The sequence below is a fragment of the Colobus angolensis genome, unplaced genomic scaffold, assembly GCF_000951035.1.
Source record: "Colobus angolensis palliatus isolate OR3802 unplaced genomic scaffold, Cang.pa_1.0 Scaffold114, whole genome shotgun sequence".
In the NCBI taxonomy this organism is placed as follows: Eukaryota; Metazoa; Chordata; class Mammalia; order Primates; family Cercopithecidae; genus Colobus; species Colobus angolensis.
In genome coordinates this window covers 150,548-162,821 of record NW_012112475.1, presented here as the reverse complement: position 1 = coordinate 162,821, position 12,274 = coordinate 150,548, and the positions used below count along the sequence as shown (strand labels likewise).

The following is a 12,274-nucleotide window of genomic DNA, read 5'->3' as shown; positions in this document are numbered from 1 at the left end:
TGGTGTGCGCCTATAGTCCCAGCTACTCGGGAGGCTGAGGCAGGAGAATGGCTTGAACCTGGGAGGCGGAGGTTGCAGTGAGCCAAGATTGCACCCGTGCACTCCAGCCTGGAGACAGAGGAAGACTGTCAAAAAAAGAAAAAACCCCAAAAAAACCAAGAAACCTTATATAAAATAATTGGAGAAAAAATATTTTTTAATCCAGAGGAATATCAGTAGCAAACATGGAAAAATACTTAACCTTGTTAGTAATCTGAAGGAAATATACCCTGAAAAGGTACTGTTTTAGTTATTAAATTAGCAGATAATATCAAGTGTTGGTGAGGAACTTTACCTTATTAATTGCTACTGTGGCTGGGCACAGTGGTTGATGCCTGAAATCCTAGCACTTTGGGAGGCCAAGGTAGGATGGGCGCTTGAGGCCAGGAGTTTGAGACCAGCCTGGGTAGCATAGTGAGACCCCGTTGCTTTAGAAAGTAAAAAAAATTAGCTGGGCATGGTGGCATATACCTGTGGTCCTAGTTAATCAGGATTCTGAAGAGGGAGAATCTCTTGAGCCCAGGAGTTCAAGATTACAGTGAACTATGATCATGCCACTGTACTCCTGGTCAACAGAGCCAGACCCTGTCATCCTCCCTGCATCTGCCCACCATAATTATGTATTAATACATACCATAATCCTCTATGTGAAATTTATCCTAAAGAAACAATTCAAAGGAAGAAACAATTTGCTGCATTAAAGATATTCATTGTTTTATTTTTTATAACATCAGAATATTGGAAACCACCCTAAATAACCAACCAGGTAGAAATCATGAAATCATTCGATTCATTTATGAATTATGTTCATAATCAACACAATCAGTTATGTTTCAAATGTTTTATTTAGAACATTTGTATCAATATTTACTTACATATTTTGTACCCATTTAAAATGATAGGAAGTTGGCCGGGCTTGGTGGCTCACTCCTGTAATCCCAGCACTTTGGGAGGCCGAGGTGGACAGATCACCTGAGGTCGGGAGTTCGAGACCAGACTGACCAACATGTAGAAACTCCGTCTCTACTAAAAATACAAAATTAGCCAAGCGTGGTGATGCATGCCTGTAATCCCAGCTACTCAGGAGGCTGAGGCAGGAGAATCGCTTGAACCCAAGAGGCAGAGGTTGTGGTGAGCCGAGATCGTGCCATTGCACTCCTGTTAGAGGGAAACTCTGTCTCAAAAAAATAAAAATAAAAAAAGATAGGAAGTTAGTTGTGTTCTTGCAAAAAATTTTGTGTGTGTTTGATTTATTTTTATTTTTATTTTTGAGATGGAGACTCACTCTGTTTCCCAGGCTGGAGTGTATTGGCATGATCTCAGCTCACTGCAGCCCCCACCTCACAGCTTCAAGCAGTTCTCCTGCTCCGCCTCTCGCGTAGCTGGGACTATGGATCTGTGCCACCATGCCTGACTAATTTTTTGTATTTTTAGTAGAGATGGGGGCTTCTCCATATTGGCCAGGCTGGTCTTGAACTCCTGACCTCAAGTGATCCTATTGGCCAGGCTGGTCTCGAACTCCCGACCTCAAGTGATCCACCCACTTTGGCCTCCCAAAGTGCTGGGATCACAGGTGTGAGCCACTGCACCTGGCCAAAAAGTGCTTTTTGATATCTGTCCAAAGCTATAAATTCAATTTGTGTCCCTGTTATGATTGAAACAGTGAAAAGAACATTGACAAGAAGCTCAAAACTTAATGACTGTTTGAGACTTACTCACTAAGTATGTATTGCATTTTAAGAACCTAACTAATGCATCTTACGAAATTTCAATAAATAAATTTATTTAAAAATACATAAAAGACTCCATATAAATCAAAAGTAGTTTCTCAAGGTGAAATCTTCTGTCTGTTTCACAAGTATTTGTTGAATTAGCTTGTTTTTTTTTTTTTTTCTGATTTAGCTGGGAACGGCGGGTTGACAACATGGGACGTATTTATTATGTTGACCATTTCACAAGAACAACAACGTGGCAGAGGCCAACACTGGAATCTGTCCGGAACTATGAACAATGGCAGCTACAGCGTAGTCAGCTTCAAGGAGCAATGCAGCAGTTTAACCAGAGATTCATTTATGGGGTGAGCAGGCTGTTGTTTAATAAACTAGTAAGAGTATTTTGTTTCTAGCCCCTTCCAGCATATGTCATGGAAAGCACTAAAAAGAAGGTACAAAGTAGCATGGCAACCCAGTTGTTGCTGTTAGTAGGTATTATTTTTAGACCTGGTCTGGGGTATTATGTGTGTGATCTAGTCTTTCCTTTTAGTAATTTGCTTAAGTCTAACTTTCTTTTCTTTTTAATGTCAAAAATAAGCAAAAAAGAAGTTAGGACAACTTAAAATTCATGAACAAAAGAATAGTAAAAATAAACTCAAGCAGCTTGAAAATAATTAAAACATTTCTAAATTTGCTAGTGACTTGGGTCTAAGAGCATCTGACTCTAACGTGGTTGTACAAAACTGATATGATAGAGTTTAACCACTTTTTACCATTTGGAGGTAAGGCTTACCTAAAAAATTATTTGGTACTCTGGCAGACTGAAGAAATTTGATCCTTTATAGGAGTATGCTTACTGTATTATTCTGTCTTTAAATCTTTATTATCTTTGATATAGAATCATTTCCCTTCTGGAAACAAATAGTTTAAATTTTACATATTTTCCTATAGAGCAATATTGCAGTAATAGTGTAAGTACACCAAAATCTTCCTTTGCTATGCAGTCTTTGCTGGTAGGAATTTTGTAATCTCTCAGGTCATACAGTATCATTGATCTTTTCTCTGGAGGAAAAGGAAAATAATCTATTGAGAAATTTGATTCTCTGTGCCAAACAAGATGGATTTGTTATATAGAACCTAAATGGAAGAAAATCAAGTCTTAAAGAGCTCAGGAGAAAATGCCCCTCTCCATCACCATCTCTTCTCCTCCACTGCCATTGGTATCATCCCTGTTAGAATTCATCAGCGTGAAACAGCACCTTTCACATTCCTGTCCTGACCAGGCATGGTTTTATCCCTTTTCTTCATATTCTTGCCTATTCCTGATACCTCATCATCATAATAGTCAGCACTCACTGATGTAGACAAATTCATCTTTATCAGCAGCCTTCCCTTTGTTCCCTGCTTATGACTCAAGTACTTTTCTTTCATATAACAATTTTTCCTGCCACTTTCTCTGAACAAATGTTAACTATATTTCCCCCCCCCAGTGGTTTTAAAGCTGAAATTAATTGTGTCTCTTGTGTACTTTACCCTTCTTTTCATTTTTTTTCTATGCTGTTTTACAGCTTCCTTTCTAAATTATAATCACCTGTGGTATGCCTGGCCAAATTTCTTCTAGGTTTGAATGCCTAGCTTGCCTGCCTTCTTTAAAACTAGTTTCCACATGGGTGTTCAGTGGAAGGAGCATGGGCTTTGGAGTCAGACACGTCTGGGTTCAAATCCTGGTTCCACAGTTAACTTTCTCTGTATGGCTTTGAGTAAGTTACTTAACCTCATCAAGACTTATTTCCTTTATCTGTAAAATAAATACAGATATAAAATTGCCTCAGTTTTTCTGAGGATTCTTTAAAATAAAGTTCCAATATATTTGGCACGTACTGAAGGCTTAGAAACGTTAGTTCCCATCTCTTCTCTTCTTCATATTAACCTCTGTATATGTACCCTTTATCTCATTTTTGCATTACACAATCTTTCAAAACATTCTTCTAGAAGAGAGATTTAGCAGATTTCTGGAGCACCAACTATATATTTTGACTACTGTAAATCTGACCGATTTAGGACTTGGGGTCTTCGGAATTTTTTTTAAGGGCAGCTTCTCCTTCATCATCTTGGTCCCCCCCACCAATCCAACATAATCTGAACAATTTTCTGAAATTTTTACTCTTTGTAGTTGATGTAGAGTGGTTTGAAATTACATAGAATCTAAACAGCCTATTTTAGTTAACATAGCCAAAGATATAAGATGAAATGAATTAATTTAACATCCTTACTAACATTTACTTTAAAAATGATGGGGTGTACTTTAAAAATGATGGGAGTGGTTTGAAATTACATAGAATCTAAACAGCCTATTTTAGTTAACATAGCCAAAGATATAAGATGAAATGAATTAATTTAACATCCTTAATAACATTTACTTTAAAAATGATGGGGTGTTGCTGAGAAATAGTATGTTTATTGAGTATATGAAGTGGCCTTTGGCTGCCATTGTTGTTGTGACTCTTACTAGCATACAGAAACTGTCATACACCCAGCATTTTAAGTCTCAGAGTGGATATAGTTGATGATAAAACACTGTGTAATGGTTCTTCCTAGTCCATGGCTTAATTGTGCATGTCCCTAGTTTATCTGTCCAGGGAGAGCCAGTGGGGTTGGCTTCAGTCTTAAAATTGTCAGTACAGTATGTCTTGTGCCAAACTTTTCAGACCTCATCTGTAACTTGGGCTCAGACCTTTTGTAGTGTTTCCTGCTGGCCTCCCTGTCCTCACATCTTTTCATAATCGTGTCTATCAGGAGGAGGGAGGTAGTTCTCGACAGCACTAAATCCAAGTTATTATATCAGTAGTGTAATATATCTCATATCCTTCAAGACCTCATCAATCAACCAGGTTTCTGTAATAGGCCAGTGACAGGGGGTTGGAGGGGATGGGTAAAGAAACAAAAAGAGATAGCAAGGGAGCTGCTCTATATTGAGATTTAGGAGAAACAACCAAATGTAACGTAAGGACTTTGTTTGGATCCTGATTTTAACAAATAAGCAATCATGCATTTAATTACAGATTAGGTATTAGATGATAAAATTAACATTGATTCTTTACTACATGTCATAATGACATTGTGATTATGTAAAAAAATGTCAGCTGGATGCAGTTACTCATGCCTTTAATCCCAGTACTTTGGGAGGCCAAGGTGGGCGGATTGCCTGAGGTCAGGACTTTGAGACCAGCCTGGCCAACACAGCGAAACTCCGAAGCTCCTTCTCTACTAAAAAGACAAAAATCAGCTGGGCGTGTGGCATGCGCCTGTAATCCCAGCTACTCAGGAGGCAGAGGGAGGAGAATCACTTGAACCTGGGAGGTGGAGGTTGCAGTGAGCCGAGATCATGCCACTGTACTCCAGCCTGGGTGATAGAGCAAGACTCTATCTCAAAAAAAAAAAAAGAAAAAAAAATTTTTAGAGAGGCATACTAAAATATGTAGAGGTGAAATAATGTTTGATGTTCGCTTCAACAAAGAACAGGAGAAAAGAGATAAAGAAACTTGGCTAAGTTTCTTTGATCAGTGTTGAATCCTGGTGCTGGGTATGTGAGATTCATTGTCCTATTTTATTTGTTTTTTTTCTTCCCCATAAGTAAAATTATGTTTAATGCAGTTAGACTCTTGTTTATCTTACTAAAGAAGAAAGGGTTTAACCAAGTCTTACAGGGTGACCATATAATTATCTCTACTTAATTATACATTTAAATCAAAACATTTAATATTCCTACGCGGAGTCAGTATGACTTGTGTTTTCTTTTTCCAAAGGTTGAGTCTTACTTTGCTTTTATCTTATCTAGCCAAATCTTTCTCTCCACCAGTGTGATCATTGGAAACAGAACTATTAAGAAGTCTTCCATACAGTTCTAGGCTCATTAACACTTTCCAGCCGGAATCCTTTCCTTTCACTCATCTGATAGCCCGCTCTTCCTATTCCCCCAACTCTCTTCTCATAATTCTTTGTATGTCACATGTTCAGTATTTGATCTTCTGTTCTTGAGTTACACATGCAATATTTTTCACCGTCATCTGATGATTCTGGGTACTGGTATTATAAATTACTTTTGTGGGGGGTTTTATGTTTTTCTAATTTTTAAATTATTGATGTAAAATTTGTAGCACAGAGGAAAAAATGGTCATTTTGGGGGTGAGGATTACGTATTTGTATAATATTTTAATTTTAAATAATTTTAAATGTTAGGTAATGTTTGCACAGGTTTCTTTTAAACCAAACCAAAGTGTATTGGCATTTATCCATAACCATGTGACACTTCTTTAAGATGGCAAACTCTCTGTGTTATACATTGCCAGGAAAGGGAAATCAGAACTCATAAGCTTGCTGTCAGATAATTTGTTGTTAATAGTTTCATCACTTCTTGGTTCTTTTTAGAATCAAGATTTATTTGCTACATCACAAAGTAAAGAATTTGATCCTCTTGGTCCATTGCCACCTGGATGGGGTAAGTCACATGAGTTTCTTCATTGAATTCTGTCATTTCATTTTTTTTTTCTTCCAATTCTGTGATTTTAAAACAGATATTTATGTCTGATACTGTGCTGTTGTTTAAGTTAATGTCTGGGAAGTTTTTTTTTTAATGTATCAGTTTAATTTACAAGTAGGCCTTAAATTCCCCAAACATTAAGTGGACTCTTTAAAACTTTTATTGACACTCAGAATTATTTTACTCTTCTACAGTTTAAAAATACTGATCACCCAGCAATAAAAAAGGAATGGGCTGTTGATACACACAGTAGGTCTGGGTGGACTTCAAGAGTAATTTGCTTAATGAAGAAAGTCAGTCTCAAAAGATCACATCCTGTGTGATTCAATTCATATAACATTCTCAAAATGACAAAACTAGAGATGGAGACCATATTAGTACTTGTCAGGAAACAGGGTAGGTGGGAAGTGGATACAAGTATTAAAAGGTAACGTAAGGGAATAATTATGTGATGATGATGATTCCATCATACAAGATGATTCTGTATCTTGATTTTGGTGATAGGTGATTACATAAATGTATATATGAGATAATGCATAGAACTATACATTTACAGAAATGAACTCAGCTTTTAAACATGGTGAAAATTTAACAATGTTTGTGGTTAACAATAATGTACCAATGCCACTTCTGTGGTTTTGATACTGTACTATAGTTATATAAGATGTCACCCTCGGAGAAAAATGAAGTATATGTGAGACTTTGTGCAATTTTTTACATCCTGTGAGTAATAATTAATTCAAAATAAAAAGCTTTTAAAAAATTTGTTCAGAGTTTGGTTAAGTTGGCATTATCTGATAGAAGAGTGGAAGGAGCACATGTGAAGGTGTCAGCTTCATGCTTTATACCATGGAGCTCATGAGCGTATCCTGTTATTGAGGATATTTGATACCTCAGTTATTAAAATAGACCTTAATAGACTTTAAGCTGGACCTACCGTAGTAGGTTCTATTTTATAGTGTTATGTAGTACTCATAGCATTATAGCAAGGTTTCAGAATAAAGATGGCAGTATAGAAAGTTTTGCATAGAAGCAAGATAATAATATAATAGAAAGTGGACAGCAACATAAAGCCCATTGTGGAACCAGAGTTTTGTCTTAAAGAGCTGAAGATATTTCATAATATTGGGATAAATTCAGAAAGTGATATTTCTAGATTGGGAAAAATTGGTCCTCAAGATACATTGCTCTAGCAGTACTGAGTAATGGAGAAAAAATATTGGTGTGTCAGGATTACATGAATGGGGTTAATAAATGCTACTGGTGGTGTACACTTTGAGAAATCTCATTGCTCTTATTTAAAGGTATCTATTCTCAGAACACTTCTGTGAGTCAATAAGGTAAAAAATGTGTTAGGCCATACTTACAGCTGTTATTGTTATTAGCTTATAACAACAGGAGGACATACGAAAGTTGTGGGCCAGGTGCAGCGACTTATACTTCATAATCCTAACACTTCAGGAGGCTGAGGCAGGTGAATCACTTGAGTTTAGGAGTTCAAGACCAGCCTGACCAACATGGTGAAACCCCGTCTCTACTCAAAATACAAAAAAATTAGCTGGGCGTGATGGCGCGTGCCTGTAATCCCAGCTGCTCCGGAGGCTGAGGCAGGAGAATTACTTGAACCTGGGAGGCGGAGGTTGCAGTGAGCCGAGATCACACCATTGCACTCCAGCATAGGCGACAGAGCGAGACTCTGTCTCCAAAAAAAAAAAAAAAAATTAGCCAGGCATGGTGGTGCTTGCCTATAGTCCCAGCTACTCTTGAGGCTGACGTGGGAGGATCACTTGAGCTTGGGAGTTTGAGGCTTCAGTGAGCCAAGATCACACTATTGCACTCTAGCCTGGGTGACAGAGCAAGACCCTGTCTCAAAAAAAAGAAGAAAGTAAGTTGTGAGTTTCTGTCTTGACCAAAGCCTGGCAGCCTGGAGTTAAGGAGTCCTCTGTCTGTGTTGAAGCCTAAGAGTGGTCAGTGAATGGTTAGTATGAAGTACTTTAGGAGAGGGAATGTTGCCCTTACAAGGCATATAAACTTAACCTGTCAGATTGCGTTCCCAGACATTGATGGTTTTATTTCTGGAGTTTCCCAGGTTTATTTCTAGAGTTGTATGCCTTATGTTAAAGAAGGAGAAAAAAACTCATGCACTAAAAGGATATATCCAAAGGATATGTATTTATCTTCTTAATTTTATCGCAGGCCAGGCATGGTGGCTCACACCTGTCATCTCAGTGCTTTGGGAGGCCAAAGTGGGAGCATTGCTTGAGCCCAGGAGTTGGAGACCAGCCTGGGCAACATAGTGAAAACCTGTCTCTATAAAAAAATACAAAAAATAATCTGGGTGTGGAGGAACACCTCCGTAATCCCAGTTATTTGGGAGGCTGAAGTGGGAGGATCACCTGAGCCTGAGAAGTCAAGGCTGCCAGTAGGCCGAGATTGTGCCACTGTGCTTTAGCCTGGGCAACAGAGTGAGACCCTGTCTCAAAAAAAAAAAAGGTTGCAGAAAAACTATGACCTGCTTCATAGTTATGGTCAGAAGCAAACTGTTTTACTCCTTCTCTAGGGCAGGTGTAGAAAAAATTGCCTCTTGCTTATAGAAACCTGAATTGTGAGCTACATTTCCTTTATCAGAAAAGCCTTTCCTGCAAGCTGGTCCTTGCCTTCTGTATTCATCGTTTTCTTTAACATCCAGATCTTTCTCATTTTTACTTTAGCCAACAATGCTTTGCTAGAATACTGTGTTAAAGATCCAGCTTAGCCAGGTTATTAGAGTCTTGTTCTGTTATCTTACAGTCTGCTAATTTTTAGGTTTCACATTTCACATGTTGAAGTAGTGCCCCTTCCTACAGGTGTTTATGATTATCCTACTTGGACTGAGCACTACTTTATAACCCGCTGCCTTTGGGGCATATACCTTACTTGTACAACCAGTGACAACACTGGTACTATATCAGATGAAGCGACCCACCTGACATACTTTCAGGATTGACCCAGGTTGATAGAATCCCAGATTACAGCCTGCACCCTTTCAGACTTTTATATGCTAAGACTAGACATTACTACCTCATAAGCTGACAGTGAAGAATTTGTTTTTTAGAGATGGGATCTCCCTGTGTTGCCCAGGCTGTTCTCCGGCACAGTAATTGCCCACTACAGCTTTGAACTCCAGGCCTCAAGCAATTTTCTTGCCTCAGCCTCCTGAGTAGCTGAAATTACAGTTGTGTGCCACCATGCTTAGCTAGGCAATGAAGAATTTTTAACACATGCACATACTATAGAGGGTAGAGAACAAAGAACACTTTTGGTTCACCAGTATTATTTAATAGGGCTTTGTGTAGGTGTTTCTCCAATCAAGTATGAAGATATTTCCTAATTTTCCTTGTTACTGTGAAAGAATACATAGAATGACAAGAAGTATCTGTTTTTTACTGTTTTATTCATCAAGTCAGGAAGTATTCTAATGTGCATTTGGATTTGATGTTCAGTAATTTCAGTATTGTCTATCATGTGATTTTTCAACAAAGAAATCAGTTCTACAGCCACAGCACTTCCTCTCTGAGCCTTCAGTTCACAAGTGTGTCAAGGCTGATCTCAGCAGCATATACTTAGAATATATACGGGAAAAATATTTGCTATTAATTTTCTCTTGCCTCATGTTATCTTCTGAAAGGAAAATCTTGGTCTGAAATCTGAACTTTGCTGACAGGTAAAGATGAACGGCAATTACAGTGGCTCACGCCTGTAATCCCAGTACTTTGGGAGGCCAAGGCTTGTGTCCAGGAGTTCAAGGTCAGGCTGGGGCAACATGGTAAAACCCCATCTTTACAAAAAATACAAAAATTAGCTGGGTGTGGCATGCCTATAGTTCCAGCTACTTGGGTGGCTGAAGTGGAGAGATTGCTTGAGCCTGGGAGGTCAAGGCTGTAGTGAGCTGTGATTGTATCACTGCACTCCAGCCTGGGCAACAGAGTGAGACTCTGTTTCAAAAAAAAAGAAAGAAAAACATTGAGTATGTGCTCAGCTATGTACTTAGGGTATTATATTTAGGTTATAAAAATTGTTTGGATATATATTTTTAAACGAGAAAGCGAATTCTGGCCAGGTGTGGTGGCTCATGCCTGTAATTCCAGCACTTTGGAAGGCTGAGGCAGGTGAATCACCTGAGGTCAGGAGTTCATGATCAGCCTGGCCAACATGGTGAAACCCTGTTTCTACAAAAAATACAAAAATTAGCTGGGAGTGGTGGTGGGTGTCTGTAGTACCAGCTACTTGGGAGGCTGAGGCAGAAGAATTGCTTAAACCTGAGAGGTTGAGGCTGCAGTGACCTGAGATCGCGCCACTGCACTCCAGTCCAGCCTGGGTGACAGAGCAAGGCTCCATCTCAAAAAAAAAAAAGAAGAAGAAGAAAGAGAGAATTCTGTATTCTGCAAATAAATTTTTAAAATTTAATGCTACTGCCAAGACATGAACTTACCTTGCTGTCATGTTAACAAGAGCAAGCTGTAACACTGTGGGTGATTATGTTTTTCTTTAGAGACAGCCTTTGAGTTAGTGATAAGCTTATGCACTGAAGATGCCTTGACCAGCAAAACCTATGTGTCATGAGAGGCAGAGTCCCACTTTTCTGTCTATTATGCACATTGGAGTTCTATTTTCGTTTTAAGCTCAGCTGACATAGAAGGTAGCTTTTTTTTTTTTTTTTGAGACAGAGTCTGGCTCTGTCACCCAGGCTGGAGTGCAGTGGCCAGATCTCGGCTCACTGCAAGCTCCACCTCCCGGGTTTACGCCATTCTCCTGCCTCAGCCTCCCTAGTAGCTGGGATTATAGGTGCCCACCACCATGCCTAGCTAATTTTTGTATTTTTAGTATAGACGGGGTTTTGACCTTTTGGCCAGGCTGGTCTCAAACTCATGACCTCAGGCCATCTGCTTGCCTTAGCTTCCCAAAGTGCTAGGATTACAGGCATGAGCCACAGTGGCCAATAGTTAACCAATTTTTCAAACCACAGGAAATAAAAATTAGCCATGTCAACCTGGATTAAGCTTAAATTTTTGTTTAAAATGCTGATTTTTAGAAACTAAGCTTTTAAAGAAGTTTGAATTCATTCTATGATCTTTAATACATCAGTTATTCATTTTGAGACATGTTGAACAAATAAAAAATTTAGGATACAGGAAGAGTCCCATCTTTTGAAGAATTCATTGGTAATGGGACAGAGAAGTCAGTAGTTCAAAATTAGCAGAACTGAAATTAAAATTTCAAGTCAAATTATTTAACTTGTTTATTAAAAGAGAAAATTATACCCACTTTTTTTTTTTTTTTTTGAGACGGATTGTTGCTCTCTCGCCAAGCTGTAATCCAATGGCACCATCTCAGCACACTGCAACCTCTACCTCCCAGGTTCAAGCAGTTCTCCTGCCTCGGCCTCTCGAGTTGCTGGGACTGCAGGTGCACACTGTCATGCCCAGCTAATTTTTTTTTTTTTTGTAATTTAGTAGAGACGGGGTTTCACCATGTTGCACAGGTTGGTCTTGAACTCCTGAGCTCAGGCAATCCACCCGCCTCAGCCTCCCAAAGTGCTAGGATTACAGGCGTGAGCCACTGTGCCCGGCCAGTATCCACATCTTCTAAACCTTAATGGGGAGATCTCAGGAAAGAAGGTAAAATTTTGTAGACTGGGAACAAGAAAACAAGGAGAATTCTAAAGCAAGAGGCAGTTGGGGAACAAGCAGCAGCTTTAGATGCAGTAATTAGAGAACTGAGTTCTGTTTCCTATCCCTTGTATAGAAAGTTACTGTAGATATTTAGGATTTTGGAACTGGGTATATTAAGGAATGAGATATGTTAAGTATATTAAGAAAAGAAATAAGGTCTTTTCTAGTTGAATAATGCCTGGCATATACCAAAAAAATTACATTATTTCCTTATTTTATGTATATTTTTATATATTATATGTGCACGCGTGTGTGTATACATACATATGTGT

The 12,274-nt window shown here is 38.7% G+C and overlaps 1 protein-coding gene across 5 annotated transcripts in view; it reads left to right on the top strand.

The window, feature by feature from the left end:
- ITCH (itchy E3 ubiquitin protein ligase) overlaps positions 1 to 12,274 on the top strand; it is a 140,398-nt gene that overhangs the window by 79,326 nt on the left and 48,798 nt on the right. For 4 of the 5 annotated variants that reach the window (XM_011959392.1, XM_011959365.1, XM_011959383.1 and 1 more), the window contains 2 exons: positions 1,942 to 2,116; positions 6,180 to 6,249. In XM_011959392.1, the coding sequence (XP_011814782.1) occupies positions 1,942 to 2,116; positions 6,180 to 6,249 (245 nt within the window). The remainder of the gene's footprint in view (positions 1 to 1,941; positions 2,117 to 6,179; positions 6,250 to 12,274) is intronic. The other variant, XM_011959401.1, reaches the window with a different exon arrangement.